This window comes from Gymnoscopelus microlampas, assembly GCF_963454915.1.
Source record: "Gymnoscopelus microlampas genome assembly, chromosome: 4".
Lineage (NCBI taxonomy): Eukaryota > Metazoa > Chordata > Actinopteri > Myctophiformes > Myctophidae > Gymnoscopelus > Gymnoscopelus microlampas.
In genome coordinates, this window is record NC_139941.1 from 32110132 (window position 1) to 32134465 (window position 24334).

Genomic DNA, 24334 nt, shown 5'->3' on the forward strand with positions numbered 1-24334 from the left:
TGGACTGGATCTGCAAAGGGTAATAGTTAATTCTATTTCATATGGTTTATTGTATTTGTGCATTATGGTCAAATAATGCAGTCTAATCTTGAATGCCACCAAATCTGGTCAGTTCTGCAATGCAGAGCAAGTAGTCACTGGTGGACAGAGTGTATGTTGTTTCTAACTGGTATGGTAAAGAAATGGTACTGTACATGCCACAATGCATTGTTCAATGTCACTTATTACCCAGCCAACCAATAACAGTGGAGGAGGGGTGGGACAAACCCCACAAAAGCCTGAAGCAAGCAATTCTATTTATTCTGCTCAGATCCGGTCTACTACAGCCCACCTACTCTATATCCAGTTGCACACACACAACATGAACTCACCCATGCAGATCGTTTCTATATCCACTCTAGACCAGATCTGCAACTTGGAAGTGTTTGTCGTGTCCCTCGTCCACTTTGTTATTGGACAGCTGGCTAAAAACTGACATGATGTCGAGCAGTGAGCACTGCCATGTACCTAGCCCTGATACATGACTGTCATATATTATATGACAGTCAAGGATGATCTTCAAAATAGTGTTTGCACTTTCTCCCTGTTTGGTCCGTACATCTACATAAAAGATTACCCCGTGGCCACGGATGTTACAATTATGTACGGCCCCTCAGAAGTTCCCGTATATTACGGATGGTCCAATAAAACAGCATTTTAATCTGATCGGTGGCCATTTTCTCCGTATTTTCTCAATATGCTTTCAACTACATGACCCTATCGGTTGGGAGGTGTATTGCACTCTGATACATTATAACTATGAGAAAATATAGATCTATATGTTTTTTGGACCAAAAAGGGGAAAAAGTGCAAACACTATTTTGAAGATTACGGTCCATGACGGTCATGACAGATGACCATCTTTGTCTTGTGATCCATGGCTACCTTGTACCAAGTGGGTGGGGGGTAAGTAAGTACTTTTAACATTTTATTTATATAGCACTTCTCACAGAGAGATCTCACAAAGTGCTTTACATACAGTGAGATTAAAAACAAAATCAGGGATTAAAGCAGAAAAAGGCTGTACATTTCATCTCAAGCAGGACAACAACACAAGCATGGAAATAAAATCATGTAACATCAGCAAACGCTTGTTCAAAAAGTAGCGTTTTAAGGTTCTTAAAAATGTCCACAGATGCTGCAGCTCTCAAGACCTGTGGAAGAGCGTTCCAAAGTTTAGGAGCTACAGTCTGAAATGCTTTGTCACCTTTGTTTTTTGTTAAGTGTGGGGAATTTCTATGACCACAGACCCTGTTCAACAGACCTTAGGGCCCTGCTGGGTGTTATGGAAATTAAATATTTCCTCTGTGAAAGAATGAAGAATTGCAACTAAATGTCTTTAGTAGATTTATTTGATACAAAAGATGACAATAATGTAACGAAAAGATGATATGAAAGAGAATAATGGATTGAAATGAGAATAGACATTTCAATTGGACAGCGCCCAACGGGAGACTGACACCGAACTCAAGGTTGGTAAAACCTGCATCCAGGAACGGTTAACCCCAAGGATACAAATGTAATCAGATGACCCTGATGCAGTATTTTGGCTAAGCAGTTCTCCTTTCCCAGTAAACACTAATGCAGATTATCTTATCTTCCTTGTTTACGTTTCCTGCTAGGACACTCCATTCAGACAAAAGTAAGTATATAAGTAATACTCAAATAGGATGAATACTGAATGAATTATAAATCAATAATAGTAAATAAATAATTAAAGGTAGGGTAAGTGATATGTTTTGGCTAAAACAAAAAGTATTTTGTTAAAAGGTTAAAATACTATATTCTGACAGTAATCATTGCTATAGAGTGTTTTTTCAGTAACAGATGTCTCCCTGTCTCTCCAGCTCTTTAATAAACAGAAAATACATTTTTCGGTAGGTGTCAAAATCTCAGCCAATCAGGATATAGTACTCCTAGTTCTAGTAGTTTTAGCTTCATTTGTATAGTGTTCCAGTTCCAATTTTCTCTGCTCATTTCTTAGTGTCATCACTTCCAATTTCACTTGTCTAATCTGTATCCTGATTGAGTTCTCTGTCCTGGTTGGATAAAATTGGAAATGAAACTGAAACTGAAACGAAAATGCATTTTCTGTTTAATTAAGAGGTGGAGAGACAAGGAGACTCCTAATACTGAACAAACACTCTATAGCAATGTGTACTATCAGAATATAGAGCTATTTACCACTTATTTTAACCAAAGCAAATCACTTACCCTACCTTTAAGCAGGAATATAAATTGAATTTCCATTACACTGGGCTCATAACGTGGAAGAAGGTCAGTTCCGTTAAGTATTCCGGGACCTGACCATGCAGAGCTCTATAAGTGAGCACCAGGACCTTAAACTAGAGCCTGAAATTAACAGGAAGCCAGTGCAAAGAGGCCAGCACTGGGGTGATGTGTCACCTTCTACTGGACCTGGTTAACAATCTGGCAGCAGCATTTTTAATTAGTTGGAGGTGGTCCATGGTTGTTTTACTGAGGCAGGTGAAAAGTGAATTGCAAGTGTGAGGAGACAAAGGCATGGATGATCATCTACTCAGGGTATGAGACAATTGCACTAACCTTTGCAATTTTCTAAGGTGGAAGAAACTTGTACGGGTTACTGATTTGATGTGTGTGTCAAGGTGCATGGTAATACACAAACAATATATAATATAAAAATATAAAATACTTATTATTATTTGGAGAGTGTCTTCCTTGGTATACTGGCAGTGTGCATGAAAGGTTTGGCATCTACTGGTCCAGGCAGGAAAGAACAAACATAAGCGACACTTAACACAATAGCCATGAGTCATACCAGTTAGAAACGACATGCACTGTGTGCACCAGTAACTACTCTGTTATAACATTCTCACTCCTGAGCATAAATATGATGCTGTGTTTATTTCAATATTCTGTCGTGGGATTTAACGGTCGGTACAACAACCTAGTCGGACCCAGTCAAATCCAGGGACCTCAGAAAAGTCGGACCCACAAATCTTTACACTTGACATAATTTCCAACCATTGTGCCAATTCAACTAAATCAAGCATGTGTTCTTTAATTCTCCCCTAACCCTAAAATAATCCTCTGCCTCGCTAGTATGTATGAATTTAAGAGGTGCAGAGTGTTCCGCGATCAAAAACAAGGGTCCGACTAGGTTGTTCTGGTAACCATTCCGGTTACCGATTCATTGGGGTACCGCTGGCATGTAAATAGGGACACTAGAGGCCGTCGGTGGGCGCTGAAAGTGGGAAATCTGTGATTCAGCTTTCTTTTGTAATCACAATACATTTTCAGGTGGGTCACAAAATTCATCCAATCAGGAGGTAGTAAGCCCTACCCATTTATCAGCTTAAATCTTATAGTATTCCAATTTTGTCTGCTAATCACTTAATCACTTCCCTTTTGGTTGTTGATTCTGAAGAAGGGCCAAGGGCCGAAAAAACATCAATTAAAATGACTGCATATGGAGCTGGAGCGTGCAACTTTTCCCCCTCCTTTTTTATAGAAAAGCTATTCCACACATCATCCAGACATCTCAGCCAGGCATAGAAATAAGAATCATAATTCCTTTATTGTCATTGTAGACTAGAGGCTACAATGAAGTTGACTGGCAGTCCTGGTGGTGCCAGCATGCTATGTACCAAGTACAACCCCTAACCTGGTTGCCACTCTTGAATTGCAGGAACCTCTGATAGACTCATGAACATGATTAGCTCACTACATCTTGAAGAAATCAAGTTGCAGAAGGAGAGAAGAAGGATTCACACTTTGGGGAAGAAAAAAATAATAATCTAAAAAAGATTATGACAAGCTATGTATGAGGGGGTGAGTCAGGCAGGAAACATATTGTTTTCTGAAAAGACCATGGCAAAATTGTTCCAACTCCTCAACTGGCAAAGCATGCATTGGTGTTTTAAATCTAATATTTATATATTAGTGTGCAGTAATATAACTGTATAATATATTACATTTGATTATCACATCGCTTTAATTGCACTCATTAATCCAAGACTGTTGTGTTTCCTACTCTGGGAGTAGCATTATTATGTAGCCATCTTAACAGAAAGATTAAAGTTTAATTTTATTTTATGAATCAGTATTTTGCTTCCATGTGTGTTTTTATTTAATTCCATACCTGAGTATGTTCAATTAGTACACAAGAACAATTCACAAGTTTGAGTAACTGGTCCACTTACCCTGCCCCAGAACTAGTATAAGAGCTATCTTCACTCACTGACTGCAGAATCCAGTTTGCTGATGAAGGGGAACACTCCTGACCCCCAGACCACTGGGGCCTATTATTAGAAACAATAGATATTCTCCTTAAATGGTGCTTAGATTGATCCATAGGCCTACCTATGGTATTTCTAGAAGTCACCAGACTTTTGTTTAGACTGCGGCATGAAAAGACAACTTTCGAGGTACTAGACTCTAGACTGCTTAAAAGAAATCTGACCAACTTATGTAGACTTCTTTGGACGTAGACGAAGTTTCACCCATCTCCCCAATCAATGGCAAGAATTGAGGTGGGCTGGTTTCTAATTCCTATAGCCTGGGAGGATGGTGGGATTGTGGACGGTGGACCAGCCAGCGACAGCGTATGTTGGCTAACGACAACCTCTTAAAAGACCTAAGACCATATCATCTAGGCAAGTAATTTATGTAATTGTAGTTGCTTCAAAATTGGATAACATGCCTCAGCAGAGATCTAACCTCGCTCCACCAAGATTTCAGTCAGCAGCAGTACCGTAGTTAGTGTTTTCCATTCCATTCGACTACAGTGCTATCCGGTCTAGAGCCCGCCTACTCCTACACCCACATACAAAGACGATTTCCGCATCCTCTCTAGACCGGATGTGCAAACCAAAGACCTTTGCTAGCCGTTGCATGGCAACCAACCAGCCAATCAATGCACGAGGTTCCCACCGACCTATGGGATGTAGACTACCTTAGCAGCAAAGCCTGGCTCACAGCGGAGCGACTCTGGAACGAGGGGCGGACTGTCTTCTTCGCGGCCTGTGGCGGATTGCTGCTGTATGTATCCGGTATTAGGTAAAGGAAATATAAAGCGCCAATTACTTTATTCTTCATCGAAAGGACGTATGCGCCAACGTGTAACACTCGATGAAGTCGGTTTCCACTTCTACTGGATTGCAAAGTTGGTGAATGTTCATTTAGATAGCTACACGTTCTTATTCAGTCTTTAGCTAGCAAGCTAGCTAACATTACGTTGGCATACAGACGCTAACGTTAGCTAGCAAGCTCACTAAGTTGCATAGGAATATAGCAGTCCAGGCTGGCAGATGAACGTTTAGGCTGTTTATGCTAACAAGTTGAGACATTAGTTCCTCCCCGCCACGTTGCGTGGCAAGAACTTGTGTCTCGCTTGAAAGCGCGAACAATGGCAGTGTGTAATAAACTGGCAAAATGAGCCCTCAATCTGGTGCAAACATAAATAAATGTTGACCTTACGGCAGGCCTAACCACGTGAGTGAGTGGCAAGAATTTGGAGGGACGGTGGGTGGGAGTGGGGTGTTGTTTTGACTTCTCTGAAAATGATTCATGGTGGACTGTCTCAGAGTTAAAAGTGTTTCCCGGTTGTGCTGTTGCTTTGTCTCCCCACACCACCGACGGCTCTGATTCTCCAGGGGTTAAGAAATGGAAAAGGGCTTCATGATGGACTAAGAGAAGACACAAAACCAGGAAAGCAGGAAGTTACGAACAATGGCCTACTCAAACTACAGTACCCTTAACAGGGCTCAGCTGACTTTTGAATACCTGCACACCAACTCGTAAGTACAGTTTATGTCAGCCTTGGATCAAGACTATCATAGATGTATTCTATATCTATGATAGTCTTGATCCATTGCTAAGTTTATGTAGGAATACAATGTCTATGGACTTATGACCCAAAATATACTGACTATTATACCTGAATCGATTTGACATAAACACCCCATTATCCTGCTAAAACCAACTTCCAACTCAAATGTTCTTGTGTGGCTCCAAGGTTTAGAGTTTAGACGATATTGGTCTTGCCATTTAGTCTTTAAAAATCTATTTTATATACCATTATTCGAGGAATGTTTCCCCCCTGGGGTGGGGATAGTGCAGGACACAAAAGCTAATATTACATTTCCCATTATTGACAGTCAATGATGCACTGCATCAGTCTGCAACTTTGCACATGTACTGTACACACCCATTGTTCCTCAGTCTCTCATTCATTCTCTCTCTCTTTCTCTCTCACACATGCACACAACAAACCAACCCTTTTTTTATTACAACTACAACTCAAAATACAAGCTCCCTAAATCCTGAAACAGTTACAGACAGTAAAACACTGGCTCATCCACACAGACAACGTTATTTCCAGGGGTGCCATCAACGTTTAGTACATGAAACTGTTATTCATTGTTTACAAGAAATAACTTTTTTCGTTCTTCAATTGTACTATAACTTAACTGTATTGTATTCCTAATTATATCTATAGCTTTTATTTATCTTATTGAGTGAGGGGAGTGGACAGTGAGGGTGATAACTGACATCTGATAAGAGAGTAGCCACTAGCCAAGTTAACCAATCAGTGCATACGCTGAGCAGTCACTGAGCCGCCTTACAGTGGAAGGAACTCGGCATGTAATACATGGCTGCTTTGGTTGCACCATTGACCAAATGCTACTTTCTCATTGTGTTTGTGACTAAATAAGGCAAGGAATATGTGATAAGCAAATTATCATCCAGGACTTAATCGTTGTAGCACGCGATAACCAACATGACTGCATTGCTGGCCCTCGGTTGGATAGCCACGGCCCACGGGCAATGACGACTGGCACCTGATGATGATCTATATCTGTTAATACAGGGAACAGAACAAAAATACGTTTCACTCTTAGGTACCTGTACAAAGATGTAACAATATTGCACAACCGTGAACCTTGAGATTCTTAAATTATTTTCAGACGAGATGCATATACATGAGTCATGTAGCAAGTTTTGTATGATTGGGTTTAACCTTCCTGAATCTGAAATGTCTCCTTTTCAAGTCCGGCAGGAGTCTTGTGTTGCATGACCCACCCCCCGTCCTAAGTTTCCTGTCTCTACTCTAAAAAAAAAACTAAAAAAAACGCTACACACAAACAGGATATTAAAATCAAATAAAATGAATATACAAATTGCATACACTAATGCATTAGTAGGCAACAGGCGGCCATGGGCCAGAACTGTCCCGATATTTGGCCCGTCAAATTAATTTGTAAATAATATACAATATCTGACTGTCCCACATATAGGATAGAATATCCAAATAAAGAATCTACCCCCAGCTGAAGCTTGCCTTTATCCATGTTTTTAGAGTGAATGATACTAGCCTGGCAGGTGTTTCTTTTTACAATACACCGTTTCTCCCGGTATCAAAAAGACACAATAAGCTTCTGTTCTATGAAAAAGCTCCTGTTTATCTCTGTTTGAAAGAGAGTATGACGTTACTGCCCGTCTCCAGATAAAACTTTCTTTTTAAACTTTTTAAATAATGAACTAAATGTCTTCTATGTGCAAACGTCAAGGATGTAGCCTGCACAAAATTATTACACAATCATTTCTCTTTACACCTGTAACATTTGATTACACAGTTCTAGCAGTATATACCACATAAACCTTTATTTATTAACTTTTATTGCAACACAGATAAAAAAAATCTTTATTTAACTTTTATTGTAATATAGTTGTGTATATATAATATAGTTGTCTTTCGCAAGTTCCAGTTCTTAAATTACCCATTGATATGTATTCTGGCATCTTCAAACTTAAAACAGTCATTTCCTGACCTTGTAACAGCTATGGGGCAAGAGTAGACTTTCTTTTCTTAATTCATTTTTTTCTGACTACCTGTCAGGGTCCCTGACTGTTGAGAATATGTGAGATGTAGGAAGTGTATTTCTACTTGCACGTACAATGCTTAGCATTCAACTCTTTCAGAAGCACAGTAGATTTCAAGCTCTGGGTTCAATAATCTAACCCCATTAGACTAGTACGGGGCTACGAAAAAGTCTGTAAGAGAGCATCAAATTCATCCACTACAAATCTTTATACTCAGAAGTAACATCATCCATTCTCCATATGTTCTCATGTAGCCAAAAGGAAGGCAAGCATGTACAGAATAACCCCAAATCCATTAAGCCAATGGCAGTAGTTAATGACCCTCTAGTCTAGACACCATTATGTGTTGGCTGAACCAATTAGAAGCAAAACAAGTCATTTGGCTTTTTTTTTTTAAGTTTCTATTTGAAAATATTTTATGCCCTTTACATTGCCACGCATGATCTTCTACAACGAACATACACTCACAGAAACGCATCACAACACATCACTGACAATATTTTCTATTACAGTTTTTATCTGCACTGTGCGCTCAGACATTTACATTTTCAAGGAACTGATAAGCTCTCTGTTTTCAGGACAACACATGAGTTCCTGTTTGGAGCCTTGGCAGAACTTGTGGATAACTCCAGGTACCTGTAATGATTATAGATGGGGACAAAGATTGTTGACACAGTGTGCCTGGGAAAAGCCTTGATAATACCAGAGACCATTCTTATATCAGTCTGTTAATTAGTTGTTGTTTTTCCCCACAGAGATGCTAGTGCCACACGAATAGACCTCTACACAGGTACACATCAGTCACACGCGACATGCACAGTTACACACTGTAGTACTACATATTAGTGTCGTATCCTCCTAACCGCATTTCCCTGACTTTTCCTGTTTGGATGACAGAAAAGAGACCTGAACTGCGAGGCGGCTACATGTTATGTTTTCTTGATGATGGCATCGGAATGGATCCCAGTGAGTGCCGCACTTGACACCATGATACTATTATTACTATACTTCTATACAATTAAACAATCCAAGTTTATGATCAGTTAATAGATGTTTCATGATCATTTCTTTCCAACTTGCTTGAGTGACTTGGTGTTTTGGAAAGATACTGATACAGATTGTTTTTTGTTGCCTTAATTAGATGAGGCAACCCATGTGATTCAGTTTGGAAAGTCCAGTAAGCGGACCCCGGAATCCACTCACATTGGCCAATACGGAAATGGATTAAAATCGTAAGTACCATCTGATTCTGGCACTGATTGGATGTACTTACATTAGACAATTTTCAGAAATGACTGAAACGCGTATGTTATGTGTACGTGTATCCACAGGGGGTCCATGCGTATTGGGAAGGACTTTATCCTCTTCACTAAAAAGGACAACACCCTGACTTGCCTTTTTCTATCAAGGACGTTCCATGAAGAAGAGGGACTGGATGAGGTCAGAGTTGAATGTAGCGGCCTTGTTGTGATTTGAGTATGATATTGATGGGGCACAACAGACTTCCACATTAGTTCCCCAAGTTTGTTCAAATTCTCCAAGGGTAGTGATCATATGTTCAGAACGGGATTTCAGCTTGGTACAATTAATAATGTAATAACTTAGATTTGTCCCAGAACACAATGAAAATGTAATCCATACAGTCTTGTAGGTAGAGTGAGTGATATTATTTGGTTAAAACAAAACATTTTTTGTTAAAAAGTTAAAGCTCAATATTTTTGGGGCGCTGGTGGCCAAATGGCTACATACCATATATAGCCACCATGATGCAGCCTGACAGCGATTCCCGAATCCGGTGAACCTTTGCTGCTTGTCTCTATATTGCTCTATATTGTGATGGTAATCATTGAGTATTTATTCAATAACAGGGGTCTCCAGTCTCTCCAGCTCTTTAATAAATCGAAAATACAATTTCAAGACGGTGGGTTGCCAATTTCAGCCAATCAGGAGAGGGTACCCATTTATCAGCTTAAATCTTACAGCGTTCCAATTTTGTTTGCTCACTACTTTGCGTCATCACTTCCAATTTCACTAGTTTATCCTGCATGGGTTCTCTCCAGATTGGATAGAATTGTTATCCCAACCTGAAAATGCATTGTCTGTTTACTAAAGAGCTGGAGAGACACAGAGACCCCTGTTACTGAACAAACACTCTTTAGCAATAGAATAAAGACCTATTTAACACTTATTTGAACAAAACAAATCACCTAATGGATCTTTTACTCTGACATTATCTCTGAGGTCGAGGCAGGTGCTTTGTATTACAGGAATGATGGCATTGTGTTCTAATATTGTCTGGTTCTTCTCCATATTCAGGTGATTGTGCCCCTCCCCACCTGGGACCTGAAGACACAGGAGCCGCTTACCTCTGACCCTGAGAAGTATGCAATTGAGACGGAGCTCATTTTCAAATACTCTCCATTTAAATCTAAACAGCAACTGATGGACCAATTCAAAAAAATTGAAAGTAGCAGCGGTAAGTGTTTTTATGTGCATGTGTGTGTACTGTACTCATTCATCTGATGGTTGTGAATTGTCTTGATCTTTTTTTCTTAATTTTTTAAAATGTGTGTAAAGGTACTCTGGTTATCATCTTCAATCTGAAGCTGATGGACAATGGGGAGCCTGAGTTGGATGTAGAGACAGATCACCAGGATATTGTGATGGCAGGGACACCTGCAGAAGGCGTGTAAGTACTACTTTGTGAGCCTCAAATTACGTCTTAAACGTAATACTGTAGATCAAGAGACCATCACCAAAATGTATTTTTTTATTTGGTTAGCTTTACTGTTGAGCATCCAAAAATGTGCGATGATGATGTTTGTATCTCACAGGAAGCCAGAGAGGCGGTCGTTCCGAGCTTATGCAGCTGTGTTGTACATTGACCCACGCATGAGAATCTTCATCCAGAGCCACAAAGTCCGAACCAAGAGATTGTCCTGTTGTCTTTATAAACCTAGGTAAAGTGTGCAGAGAAAAATGCATATAATAATATACAGCATTCTGTCTAAAATGATTGTATCCCAAAATGCAGATGTTTCTTACACGCTCCATGATGTTTGTCATTAGGGTTTATAAGTACACCTCGACTCGTTTCAAAACTCGTGCCGAGCAAGAAGTGAAGAAGGCCGATCACCTTGCCAAGATCTGTGAGTCCATTTAACCTCATATTCATTGGCTGTTTGTATTCATTTAAGCGGTGTCATTCTGTCTTTGCGTTCATTTAAGTCACTGACTTTAATGATTTTATGTGTGTTTGTTTCAGCGGAGGAGAAGGCTCGTGAGGCAGAGAGTAAAAGAGTGGCTTTGGATGCTAAATTAGGGGATGATCTATCAAAAGAGTCACGGGTAAGCATCTAAAGAGAATTCCACTGCAATTATTTTTGCTTGCACCGCTGTCAATCATAAATGGGTCTACTGTTACAAAGTTTGCTTCAATGCCAAATGGTGAAGCAGCTTCTAATAATGGCTCATCAAAAAGAAAAAAACTAATACCAACATCAGTTTCACCAGATGCTTTAAGCCAATCTCTAACCTCAAAGACTTTGTAACTTGGACTTAAAATGAAAACATACCTCTGTAACCTGGGTCAATAATATACTTGACTATCATTGACCCATTGAATCTCTTTTATATCGCTGATAGTGATGTCAGCCTCTGCGTTGTTTTGATGATGGTGTTGGACCAACGGTGCACAGTAAGCTAGTTGTCTCCAATGAAGAGAGACAGACCGTTCTGTTGTCGATTCAGTGAGGATTTGTTTATTCCTTACAAGCACTTCTAGATCAAAGTAAACATAATACTAATGAATGATTTCTGTACAAATGTCAATAACCTTTAACTGTTATAGGGCCAACAGTCAGTAACCTTGACCAGAATTTAAGAAAGACACCACTGATACAGATGGATCAGTACACATAGATTATCACCCTGGATAGTTACTGTCTCTCTCAGAATGGATATTTACAGGTTTTCATTTAACAGTCTTTCACCTGGGATATACTTGCCCGTTTATAGCTGCACCGTTACCTTGGATACTGTGCTGCGGCAGCCTAGTTAATGATTAAATATAAGGTCAAATTAGATTCTATATGGAATTTACAATTAGAAATGGTAATACTCATTTAAATCTCAAATCATGTATTAATGTAACATGCAAGAGGCATTATGCTACATCTCCAATCACTGGTCTCTGTCTCTTCCTTTCCCTACCCATCTCTAGGCGCTCATGAGGAAGGCACAGGACGCTGCGATGATGCTTCGGCGAGATGCTGACATGAAGAAGAAGATCCATGAAACCAAACAGAAGTAAGACTCACAGTTGGCATATTGTTCCATTAAAACTCCGCTGCCAGGTGCTCGGAAAACTGAATAGTGGCTGGACAACCCAAATGTTTCTTTATTCCCTCGGTCTCATTCCTTCCTTTCTTCTTCCTCCTCAGAGCGTTAAAGGAGCCCAAAGAGCTGAGTTTCATATTCGGGGTGAACATTGACCAGAGGGAGCTTGATGGGATGTTTGTGTACAATTGCTCTCGCCTCATCAAGATGTACGAGAAAACAGGCCCCCAGCTGGAGGGAGGCATGTGAGTAAAACGCACACAATAGGGTTGTCACAAATTGTAATCTTTCAATTGGAATCAGAATATTTCACATGGTTTCAATACCAGGGTGTCCGTGGGACTATTACATTATTTAAAAGTTATTACAAAATAAAGTTTTAAATTGGTCTTAAAAAAGGAGACGCATGACTGTTGTCACAACGTTTTCAGAGGACATCAGTAAGCATTTAATAATACAGTAGAGTCTGCCTGACTCCAGATTGTTGGTACTCAAATAATGAATAACTTCAATGAGTCGATCTATTCAGGTGATTTAAATAGACTGGATGTGGTCTGTGCCTGGCATTCCTGGTACCTCATAAATAATAGATGTTTTGACCTTATGTAAAATTAAGGGTATCTGTATTCTGTGCTAATGAGCGTCGATTTACATACATACATGCTGGCAGACCAGCAAGGAGGGTGTTTCCGTAGACACACCTGGAGATGACTGAGGCTTAGATGTGGAGCTGGGCAGATTTTTTCATGAGGGATCCTCAAAGAAATTGCAAACCTACACTGGTAGCAATGTAAAGTTTTGCTTTGAAGACTAACAAGACAGCTAAAAATACTGTTTTCAGTCATGAAAAAGACAGAGACAACCTCTACATTATTATTGAATTTAATTTCTTATGCCCAAAATGTAAAGTGCTTTTCACCCATGGTATTACATTTCTCGACTTTTGATGCATCACATTTGTTTGCTTGGAAATTTTGTATTTTTGTTGAGTGATACACTCACAGGTAGTCAGCCTAGCTAGTTAGGTGAGTGTGAACTGATTTTGTCATTTGTGTTTTCCAGGGCCTGCGGAGGCGTAGTGGGAGTAGTAGATGTCCCATATCTAGTACTTGAACCGACTCACAACAAACAAGACTTTGCAGATGCCAAGGAGTATCGGCATCTTCTGAAATCCATGGGAGAGCATCTCGCTCAGTACTGGAAGGATAGTAACATTGGTGAGTTAATAACATGACATGGATATATAATGTTGCTTCTGCCTGTGCCTTTTCTGTAATAAATACATGGACTGTATACTTTGTTTATTCTGTTTATTATTGTTTATACTTATTGTATATTACATTTATTTATATTGTATACTGTTTATAATGTATTTTGTGATGACAAATACTACTACTACTTTTACTAGATCAGGGGTTGATACATTGATACATTGAGGAGATGACAAAGTCAGAGTTGTAGCTAGTTGGTTAGTTGTACTTAAATCAGCCTGCTCTGCTCATCGGGGTAAAATACCACAAGCACCCTGTATCCAGTATTGATTGACATTTTTGTTTATTATGCAGCTCAGAAGGGCATAGTGAAGTTCTGGGATGAGTTTGGCTACCTATCTGCCAGCTGGTCAGCACCTCCCTCGCCAGAACAGAGATACAAGAGACGTCGTGCCATGGAGATACCCATTACCATACAGTGTGGTGAGTTACACACAAAGCACGCAATACGTACTGTATAAGCACACAGCCGAGAGTGACACACTTGTAACACCGACACATTGCTTCCTCCTTCTCTCCATAGATAAGTGTTTAAAGTGGAGAACGTTACCGTTCCAGATGGATGCCGTGGACAAACGCTACCCTGACAGCTGGGTGTGTCTGATGAATCCTGACGGCACCCAGGACAGGTACGCAGCAGAGTCTTGGGTACCCGGTGGTATGGCTGGGTGCTCCAATGAACACAACTGGCAAGTGGGAGGCCGGCAAGAGATTGTGTCATTAAGGCCCTTTCAGATGGGGATCGATTTGATGCGCCTAGTAATTCAGAGGCCAGCGACAAGTTGGGAGGCGCGGATCTGAACGGCAGAGTGGCAAGCAGGCACGATCCAGTGAAATTGACGCGCGTTGCGCTCGTTTCATGCACACACCAGCCCAATATGGCAAAACAGCTGTACTTTTTGACTGTGTGCCAAGTCAAGTTTAATTCAATTCAATTCAATTTTATTAAAGTGTCAAATCACAACAAGTTGTCTCAAGACACTTTACATGTAGAGAAGAGACCCAACATCCCACCCTGAGCAAGCAATTTTGCGACAGTGGCAACGAAAAACTCCCTCTTAATTCAACAGGAAGAAACGTCAGGCAGACCCTAGGCTCTAGGGCGGGGGCCTTCTGCCTCGACCGTGTTGGGGGAAAGAAGAGAGAGAGAAAGGGAGAGACAGAGGAGAGACAGAAAGAGATACAGTGCAAGCAGTAACAATAACAATAATAGCAAATATAATAGTGTAAGATACTAGCATATGATAGTATAATATAGTACAGCAATAGTGTGTATGCAGTATATAATGGAATAATATAAAAATGTTTAAGATAATATAATATGCGGTATAGTGTAGTGTAGTAGAAGTCCACGGTCGTGTCCAGGTCGTGCTCCATGGAGAGAGGCCCGGTCCGGTCCGCAGTCACAGTCTTGAGCCGCAGCTGGGGGTCCGTAGTAACAGTCCATAGACTCCATGGAGAGGCCCAGGCCCGGTCCGCAGTCACAGTCTTGAGCCGCAGCTGGGGGTCCATAGTAATAGTCCATGGACCTGCGACGTGGGTGGTAGAAGAAACTCCGGGGAACGAGTCCCCGGTTGTAGAATTAGTGGCAGGCCTTACTAGAGCGTGAATCCGTACAGGGTTAATTACGATTGTACCAATGGGACACAAACCCACACAACCAAAAGGAGGACGGGAAGAGAGAGGACGAGGGGAGAGAGGAGAAAGGGGAAGGTGGGGGAGAGAGGATGACTATAGGGGGACTGAGTCTATACACTTCGGCTATAGGCTTTATCATAGAGAAAGGTTTTTAGTCTAGTTTTAAATATACAGAGTGTGTCTGCTTTACGGACTGAGACTGGGAGAAGGTTCCACAGCTGAGGTGCTTGAAACTTAAATGCTCTACCTCCTGTTCTAGTTTTTTGGGGGTTTACTGGAACCGTAAGCATTTTTTCATACTGTGGACGCAGTGGTGTTCTGGCTGGTTTACGGGGCTCGATGAGTTCTTTGAGATATACTGGTGCCTGTCCATTGAGAGCCTTGTATGTGAGGAGGAGAACTTTAAACTCTATTCTGTATTTAACCGGGAGCCAGTGCAAAGAGGCCAATGAAGGAGTGATATGATCTCTTCTTCTGGTTCCTGTCAGTATGCGCGCAGCGGCATTCTGGACAAGCTGCAGGCTATTTAGGGACTTACTTGGGCAGCCTGATAGTAAGGCGTTGCAATAGTCCAGCCTAGAAGTAACAAATGCGTGGACAAGTTTTTCTGCATCATTTTGGGACAGAATGTGCCTAACTTTTGCAATATTACGCAGGTGAAAAAAGGCATTTCTTGAAATTTGTTTTATGTGGGACTGAAAGGACATGTCTTGGTCAAACGTGACTCCCAGATTCTTTACAGTGGCCCTGGAGGTCAAGGTAATACCATCTAGGGTAAAATTCTCATCGATTAATTTATCTCTGAGGTGCTTAGGGCCGAGTACAATAACTTCAGTTTTGTCCGAGTTGAGGAGTAGGTAATTACGGGTCATCCAACTCTTGATGTCTATAAGACATGCTTGAAGTTTAGCCAGTTGATCTGTTTCATCTGGCTTCATTGATAGATATAATTGTGTATCATCTGCATAGCAATTGAAATTTATAGAGTGTTTCCTAATTATCTCACCTAAGGGGAGCATATATAGAGTGAATAGTATTGGTCCAAGTACAGAGCCTTGTGGGACTCCGTATTTAACCTTTTCGCGTAGTGAAGGTGTATCGTTAACGTTTACAAATTGAAATCTGTCAGACAGATAGGACTCAAACCAGTTCAATGCAGCACCCTTAATGCCAACCAGATGCTCAAGTCTCTGCAACAAAATATGGTGATCAATAGTATCAAATGCAGCACTGAGGTCCAACAGAACCAGTACAGAGAGAAGGTTATTATCGGATGCAATCAGGAGGTCATTTGTGACCTTCACCAATGCCGTCTCAGTGCTATGGTGTGCTCTGAATCCTGACTGAAAAGCTTCAAATAGCTTGTTGTTATGTAAAAAATCACATAACTGCTTGGCGACTGCTTTCTCAAGGATTTTAGAGAGAAATGGGAGGTTCGATATAGGTCTATAGTTAGCCAAAATGCCTGAGTCGAGAGTAGGCTTCTTGAGGAGGGGTTTGATGACAGCTACCTTAAAGGACTGTGGCACGTAGCCCGTCACCAGAGACATATTGATCATATCGAGTAGGGGTGCACCAACCGGGGTCAGGGCCTCTTTAAGCAATTTAGTTGGGACTGGATCCAAGAGACAGGTCGTTGGTTTGGAAGATGTGATCATTAAAGTGAATTCGGAGAGCTCGACCGGGGAGAAAATATACACTGTGTCGTACAGTCACTTCTGAGGATATTACGTCGGAGGGCGGTCCGGTAGGGGCTGAGAGTAGTAGGTTATCAATACTATCTCTGATAGTATTGATTTTACCATTGAAAAAATTCATGAAATCATTGCTGTTAAGGGATATAGGAATACGCGGATCAGTAGAGTCATGACTTTTTGTCAATTTGGCTAGAGTGTCAAAAAGGAACCTATGGTTGTTTTTGTTTTCCTCTATTAGAGAGGAATAATAGGTGGCTCTGGCATTGCAGAGAGCCTTCCTATATATTTTAAGGCTGTTCTGCCAGGCTATACAGGATTCTTTCTGTTTGGTTGAACGCCATATCCTTTCAAGCTTACGTGACGTTCGCTTGAGATTTTTAGTTCCAGAGTTATACCATGGGGCTAGCCTCTGTTGCTTTATTACCCTCTTTCTTAAAGGAGCAACAGAGTCAAGCGTTGTCTGAAGGGAGCGTGTGACATTATCAACAAAGTGGTCGACCTGAGAGGGGCTATAGGTATAAAGATCTTCAATTGTATTGGAATATACTGAGTTGATGGCTGATGGTATTGCTTCCTTAAATTTGCCCACAGCACTATCAGATATATTTCTACCAAATACATTTTTGTCCAATGGTGAGTAATCAATTAATGTAAAATCAAAAGTTATTAAATAGTGGTCGGAGAGGTTCTCATTATATGGGAAGACTATGAGATGTTTATGGACGTGGGAGTGGGACAGGTTATTCATTGCCTGTGCAAAATTTTGAAAGCATTTATTTCAGTTCACATTTTACTTTACAGTCCATGTACGAGTATGTTGGAAACCCTGTACTGTAGTGATATGTGTTCCCATGTGACTACATCAGGAGTATGTTGTGTTTCAGGTGTGATGCTTCAGAACAGAAACCGAACCTGCCATGTGGAGTTCTCAGGAAAGACAAGCCCTCAACTGAATCCAAACAAAAAGAACTGACAGACAAAATCAAACAGCAGCAAGAGAAACTCGAGGCCTTGCAGGTATCTCCATTTATAATCAAACAAACCTTCTCATTCTCCATTTGTGTACATGAAAATGTAAAGAAGATTTATCCTCCTCTTAGAAAACCAGCAGTATCAAATCTGCTGCAGATGTGAGGAAGCTACCACTGGAGGTCAGCATGAGGCCATCTGAGAGTTCTTCACAGGTACCAAGCACCCTTTACCAACTTCTCTCATTCACTTTTTACGGTTTACCGCTGAAGGGGCCAGCTGTGTAAAACAGCATTGGTATGAATGTCCCCTGTATGCATGCATGTATTCATGTGTATCTATGTATACCCCTAAAAAGTTGGCCAATCATGGCAAATTTGCTATCCGTAGCCACAGATTGCACGGGAACGCCACGCCAGAACATGTCTTATTTCCTCTGCTTTCAGTCAAGTCAGCTAATTTGCTAGGTGTATGTTTTGTAGTACTTTGCAAACCCTCTCCACCCACATCAAGTCGATGTCTACCAGAAAAACCTAGACAATCAAATATCACAGGATCAGTCGGCCACAAACTAAACCAAATGATCTTAAGTCTCCTTTGTTTCTCATGCTCTGCTCTGATCTGCTCAACTATATGTGACTCTATGCACTGTTCTCCTACCTCCATGATTTTGTTCTGCACTTAAAGGACAACTTAAGTGCATGAGCAATTTTGAGCATTAGTGAGGACCAATTATATGAAGACGGGTTGAAATTGGGTCCATAACATTGTCAAACGTTAAAGCTCTTTATTCTGATTGTAATCATTGTATAGAGTGTTTGACTGTCTGTTCAGTAACAGGGGTCTCCCCGGCTCTCCAGCTGTTAGATAAACAGAAAATACAGCAGTAATTGAATGCAGTGAATGAAACCGTCGTACCGTCTCATTACAGACATATGACAAGGATAACGGTGTCCAAATAAAGTGAAACAGTCATCTTTCTTTGCTAGATGTCACTTTATCAGCTATGGGTTTAGGGCAAAGCCTTTTGTTTATTTTGAAAGACAAGGCATTCAAACTTATCGGGTTATAGATGGAATACAAACTGGTTGTTTCCCCTTGTTTTGACATTAATATTATAGATTTTGTACCGGCCAGTAACATAGGATATTTGATACATACATCGGCCAAATCCAACAGGATAAAGTTAACAAGGTGTCACTTCCAGTGGAGCACCTCAAAGCAGTGCATGTCTAACATTAGAATGACAAGCTTGTAGAACTTAATTAATTGTTAAATCCAGTCTGAGAACTGACGATGGTCACTTTGAAAAACAGAATGAGCGTATAACACTTCTAGTCTTGTATGAGTTACAATATTTTAGTCATTTGTTTATAGGAGTTAATAAAAAATATTGGTTAATTAGCCCTATACGGATAGTGAATTCCATTTTGTTTTATCGTTTAAACCTCCTATCCCCAACATAAACATAGATGTTGGAAAAAACGGCGTAGAAGTCTTTTATGCAAACTCCAATTCTGTTATTTCATGCGTGTTTCTTTCCCTGGCTTTGTCCCCCAAGGCCACCAGGTCCTCAACACGTCCCCGCTCTCCGCCTCTCCCAGCTCACCTGAAAAATGCCCCCGTTGCCCCTCCGACGCGTGGCACTCCTCAGCGCTCCACACGGACACCCGCGGGGTCCTCTCCTGCTCCAAAAGTTGACCTGTCCAGACTCAGAGCAGCAGCAAAGGCTTCTCCTCCTCCAGTCAAGTCTGCCTCCAAAGCTCCTGCTAAAACACCCCTACCCGTACGCAGCTCACGGGTAAGTTGTAGTTTTGAGGGACGCATCCCACTGTGGTTCCTCAGTGTCTCACATTATGTTGGAGCTGAGAATAGTTATCGTGTCAAGAGGCTACCGTTGCTGGAAGAGATATGAACTTCCTGAACTGTCTATAACTAGATAACTAACAGCCGTTTCTCTGATAGTTGAAGTTTTGTTATTGTTTACAACCAGAAACCGTCTATGTAGGCTGCATTAGAAACAGATTTACAGATAATTTGAGTTATACATGTAGTACTTTTGGAGGTGTCCTTTATTTTACTTTACTTTATTATGGATCCCCTAGTCTGACACCACTGCCGCTAGAGGGCGCTATCCCCCCTAATTTTATTATTGTACATTATAATATAATAATGTACATTTCATTATAAAACAAGAAAAGGGTTACCCATGCCATCTTACAATTTTACAACAATGCTGTCCTGTGTCAGTGATGTATGGTTCTGTATTTGTGATGTCCACTGTCCTACGACAGACCCCACCCAAAGCTCCACCTGCCAACAAAACACCTGCAAGCCAACGCAAGAGAATAATAGAAGAGGAGGACAGTGAGGAGGAGGAAGAAGAAGAGGATGAAGAGGAGGAGGAGGACGAGAGTGAAGAAGAGAGTGAAGAGGAAGAACCGCAATCAAAGAAATCCAAGATGGCTGCAGCAGCTAGTACCCGGGGGAAAACACCACCTCTCAAACGTGGCAAGATTGCAGAGGTACACACAAACAAAAGTTCAAAATGGAGATTGTGTCGTCCATTTCATCACATGTCGGATAGGAACGCTGACAAGCTGTAATGAGTTGGGGATCCAGTCCTACTGTAGGTCAGCAAGGGGTTCAAGTTGTTACAGAGGCACAGATTTTAACCACTGCACCATCCATCACACTAGAAATGCATTCGATAGACATTGTCCTGTGAGAGTGATTGTTCTAATTTAGGTTCAGATTGACGGTTACTGGAATTTTCTGGGAAGTATCAATCAGAGCTGTAACAATTCTGTCTTCTGTCTTGCACATAGGCAGTCAATGGACAGAGTATACAAATTGCAGTTTGATATGATGAGTTAAGGCGAACTGGGTGTGTGCTGTGTAGTGGTGTGGGCTTTCAGAAATCTAGAAGGCCTCAATATAATTGATATCAATATAATTGCTTCCCTTGGATGACGAGATGAGTACACTTCAATTAAAAGGGGTTTCCTTAGAAAGGAAACGACAACTCCATTCAGAGCCCCTTTGTGATGTTGACATTGCAGGTGGCCACACCCCCTCAGCCAGAGAAGAAGGGTGTAGGCACTACAACAACACGGCAACCTCTCATACCGCCCTCCCCTGTGCCCAAAGCTGCCTCACTGGCCAAGGTAGAATATACCCCCACTCCCCACCCGGTCCGTCAACTAACCCACTCTCAAGTGGAGCCGTGTCGTTCTCAAGTTTTTAAGGGCTTTTCTCTGTCATCTGTTCTAGATGTGCTGCCAGTCTCTTCCAGCTATCCTCTCTTTGAGTAAAAGTATCTATTTTCTTCTCTAATAAGCTACTTTCTATGGAGCATGTCATTCACACCTTACTACTCCAGTCCAACTAGGCCTACCGCCTTTTTTTTTATTGCATTTTGACAGGAATCATTTCTATTTCTCGTTTTCACTTTCTCCTCCTCACCATGGAAATTGATATATTCTGTACTTGTAATGGCAGTGTTGATAATTGTTTTTGTCTGTAGGCATCTGAAAAGTCTCCAGCGGAGGATCCAGAAAAGGATGCTAAGAATGGTAAGGCAGAGAGACGAGGGTCTCCACTACTTTACTAGAAGAATCAAGGTTATACATAGCTGCAAACTTTGAAAACATTCAAAATGCTATGAGAAGGAACTATGTGGATTTTCCCCCCCTTCTACTCTAGATAAAGGTTTGCTGGTTGAGGTGCGTGTGACTAAGGAATGGTTCACGGGCAAAGTGATTGCTGTGGAGGCCAACAAGCACAATGTTCGTTGGAAAGTGAAATTTGACTATGTTCCCAGAAATACACCCAAAGACCGCTGGTAAGCTCCTTTTGAGAGTCCTGGTGTTTGTGCACAGTTGTTTGTATTGATTAGGCTGCTTTCGCATATACATTGAGGATGGACGAAAACCTTTTGTTTGGAATGCCATATTATGTGCTATTAAATGGACCTTTTCTGGCTGACCCCTTCCTTTTTTTTAAATGCAATTTTCTAATTACTCTGACTATTTGAATGTTTTATTTAGAAAATCCCTTCAATGTTGATGCCATCTTGGCCAGGTCTGGCTTGTAAAAAACAAATTGTTTCTTAAAAGAACCTACTGGGACATTAATACAGCTTCAGTTTATCGTGCTACATGTTTTTTATTGTCCATTTGAATTGTGTTATTTGTAAAGGGTGTTCAAGGGCAGTGATGACGTGCGGTTGATGCGACCTCCGTCTCCAAACTCTCAGACCCCGGACACACAGCAGGAGACAGAGAAGGGGCCAGCACCCATGGAGCCTGACACCACCCAACCAGGAACTAGTCGAGAGGTGACTGGCAGCCTGGTCACCATGATCAGGTAAGCTGACATCTGTCCCTGGCTACACTAAGCCCCTAAATTATTGTAACAAGATTCTAAATACAAGGCTTGTCATGTAGAAATGGTACATTGTTTTTAGAAAGTGGGTGATTTTTCATTTAGTAATCTGTGTGATTTGTGTGTGTTCACCAGAAACCTGCTGCGCTATTTTTTTCCTCCTGATTTTCGGATCCCAAAGGATGATGTCAACAGTATGACAGCAGAGGAGCTGGTGGCCTTTCCATTGGTGAGTCAGATCTCTGATTTTGGGGTTTGACCCTCAACTCAGAATTTGCTCTAACATGGTCGTCATTTCATTTCAGAGTTTTTAAAACCTGTATACCTCTACTATGTGTTAAATAGATCATGGCCAGCATGCTTCACAGTGCCATAATAGTTCTGATATTGTGTCTCATGGTGTATTTGTGTGACTTTTCCGTCTTTAGAAAGAGTATTTCAAGCAGTATGAGCTGGGTCTCCAGTCGTTGTGTAACTCCTACCAGGGCAGAGCTGACGCCAAGGCCAAAGCTGTGGAGGAGAAAAGCAGCAATGCTGAGATCAAACTGAAGGAGGCAGATGAAAAGCTACAGAAATTACGAACCAATATTGTAGCACTTCTGCAGAAAGTACAGGAGGTAAAAACAAATGCTTACTGGTTATTTTAATGAGACAAAGATGTGGCTCGCAACTCACTTTGATGCTCCAGGTTTTATTTCAAACAAACAGCTGATACGACGTTTCGACCCTTTCGGTCTTTTTCAAGTATGCAAAGTACTGGTTATTTTAAACCACACTTTTGTGATACTGTAGTTAAGTGTCTTTCCATCAGACATAATCTTGTGCTTCACTGCCATTATAACAACACTGAATACAGTTACTGTATATTTTTAAGTCTTCTCACTTAAACACACACAAACTAATATGCCAATCTGATACTTTTAGGACATTGACATAAACACGGATGATGAACTAGATGCCTACATAGAGGACCTTCTTACCAAAGGCGAGTAAAAAGGACGGAAGAGAACAGATTGAAAGGGAAGAAGAGGCCCACATATGCACATAAATGGACCAAGTCAACGGACTGGACTAACGGTTGCACCTGGGGCTTGATAATTCTCTAAAGACTGGATATTCTTTCATGCATCTGAGCTGGAGGGACATGAAAGGCCCCTAAGCACATCTGAGGATGTCTTCATTGTGTGACTGTCCCTCTAGTTTCATCAGAACCTTATCTTGAGCTTTTGGTTTCAGTGTTTTAGTTAGCACCAGCATGCTCTCTTGAGTTCGGGAAAGTCCTGCATTGGTCCGATTGAAACAAGCCTTTTGGTCAGAACCCTTTGTCTCCTTTTTAGTCTTTTTATATACTCACTTCTGTATGTTAATGTGTTAAACTCTACAATCCCAATCGATGGGTGACTTAAACTGTTCCTTATGTTAATACTGTTTCTGTTGATTTCAAATGTTGGGATGATTATTTTTATTCTTTGTTCTTATCTGTGATTTGGATTAAGAGAATTTACCAGGCACACAAATCAATAATTCCAGATGCATTCAACTTCACCGGTTGGGTTTCTCCAGTTTAGCCTGTATTCAACATACGTCTTTTCAGTTTGTGCTAAGGCAAAACGCCTATTAGTGTTGCTTCTTACCTTCCGTATCCTGGTTCTACAGAGTACACCCAAGTTGTGTGTGTGGGTGAGACACCCACAAGTCAAAACTCCTTACTGCGTTTTATCAGTATGGTTATTTCCCATAAATCCCTCCTTCCAGTTGTAATGTGATTTATGTTTATTTTGATCTGAAAGAAGAAAAAAACAAAAGTTTGTGGCAAAACTGTTTTCACTTATGTTCAATTATGTTTCATTTATGTTCAAGCTCTCTGTTCATAATTATACAGTACAATGATCGAGCAGATTTTTAAATAGTTACGGGATGTTCTACTGTATTTTTGACACGCTTTACATGGAACAATAAAACGAGTACAATAACCACTCTAAAGTATCCAGGCTAACATACTTTTTATTCATAGTTTTGGGGATTGTAATAATCCCCTACAAAGTTTACCAAAGTTGTAATTTTGTGTTGTATGTGTTGCAGTAATTCTAATCCTCTAATAAACAAACTCCAGTGGTGTTTCCAAAACCA

General features: G+C 40.9%; 1 protein-coding gene across 5 annotated transcripts; it reads left to right on the forward strand.

The window, feature by feature from the left end:
* On the forward strand, positions 1–24190 carry morc2 (MORC family CW-type zinc finger 2). Of its 5 annotated transcripts, none has more exons than XM_084056210.1 (28): positions 1–19; positions 5676–5819; positions 8484–8537; positions 8661–8695; positions 8803–8871; positions 9047–9137; positions 9237–9345; positions 10222–10381; positions 10483–10594; positions 10740–10865; positions 10975–11054; positions 11171–11253; positions 12128–12213; positions 12348–12488; positions 13306–13460; positions 13809–13937; positions 14038–14143; positions 17734–17866; positions 17950–18033; positions 19380–19619; positions 20113–20343; positions 20881–20985; positions 21345–21393; positions 21524–21662; positions 22019–22186; positions 22340–22433; positions 22633–22821; positions 23129–24190. In XM_084056210.1, exons 2-28 carry the CDS (start codon positions 5752–5754, stop codon positions 23195–23197), a joined length of 3105 nt encoding a protein of 1034 aa, XP_083912336.1. In that variant the 5' UTR covers positions 1–19; positions 5676–5751; the 3' UTR covers positions 23198–24190. The 5 variants fall into 5 exon arrangements, with proteins under 5 accessions (XP_083912336.1, XP_083912334.1, XP_083912335.1 ...); XM_084056208.1 differs by lacking the exon at positions 1–19 and adding an exon at positions 5006–5079; XM_084056209.1 differs by lacking the exon at positions 1–19 and adding an exon at positions 5017–5189.
* The last annotated feature ends 144 nt before the right edge of the window (positions 24191–24334 follow it).

Bases quoted from the DNA above. Each gene is read 5' to 3' on its own strand.
- morc2 (XM_084056210.1), top strand. From the start codon at position 5,752: ATGGCCTACTCAAACTACAGTACCCTTAACAGGGCTCAGCTGACTTTT. The intron at 8,538-8,660 runs GTACCTGTAATG...TTTTCCCCACAG, and splicing joins GAACTTGTGGATAACTCCAG to AGATGCTAGTGCCACACGAA. The intron at 20,986-21,344 runs GTAGAATATACC...TTTTGTCTGTAG, and splicing joins AAGCTGCCTCACTGGCCAAG to GCATCTGAAAAGTCTCCAGC.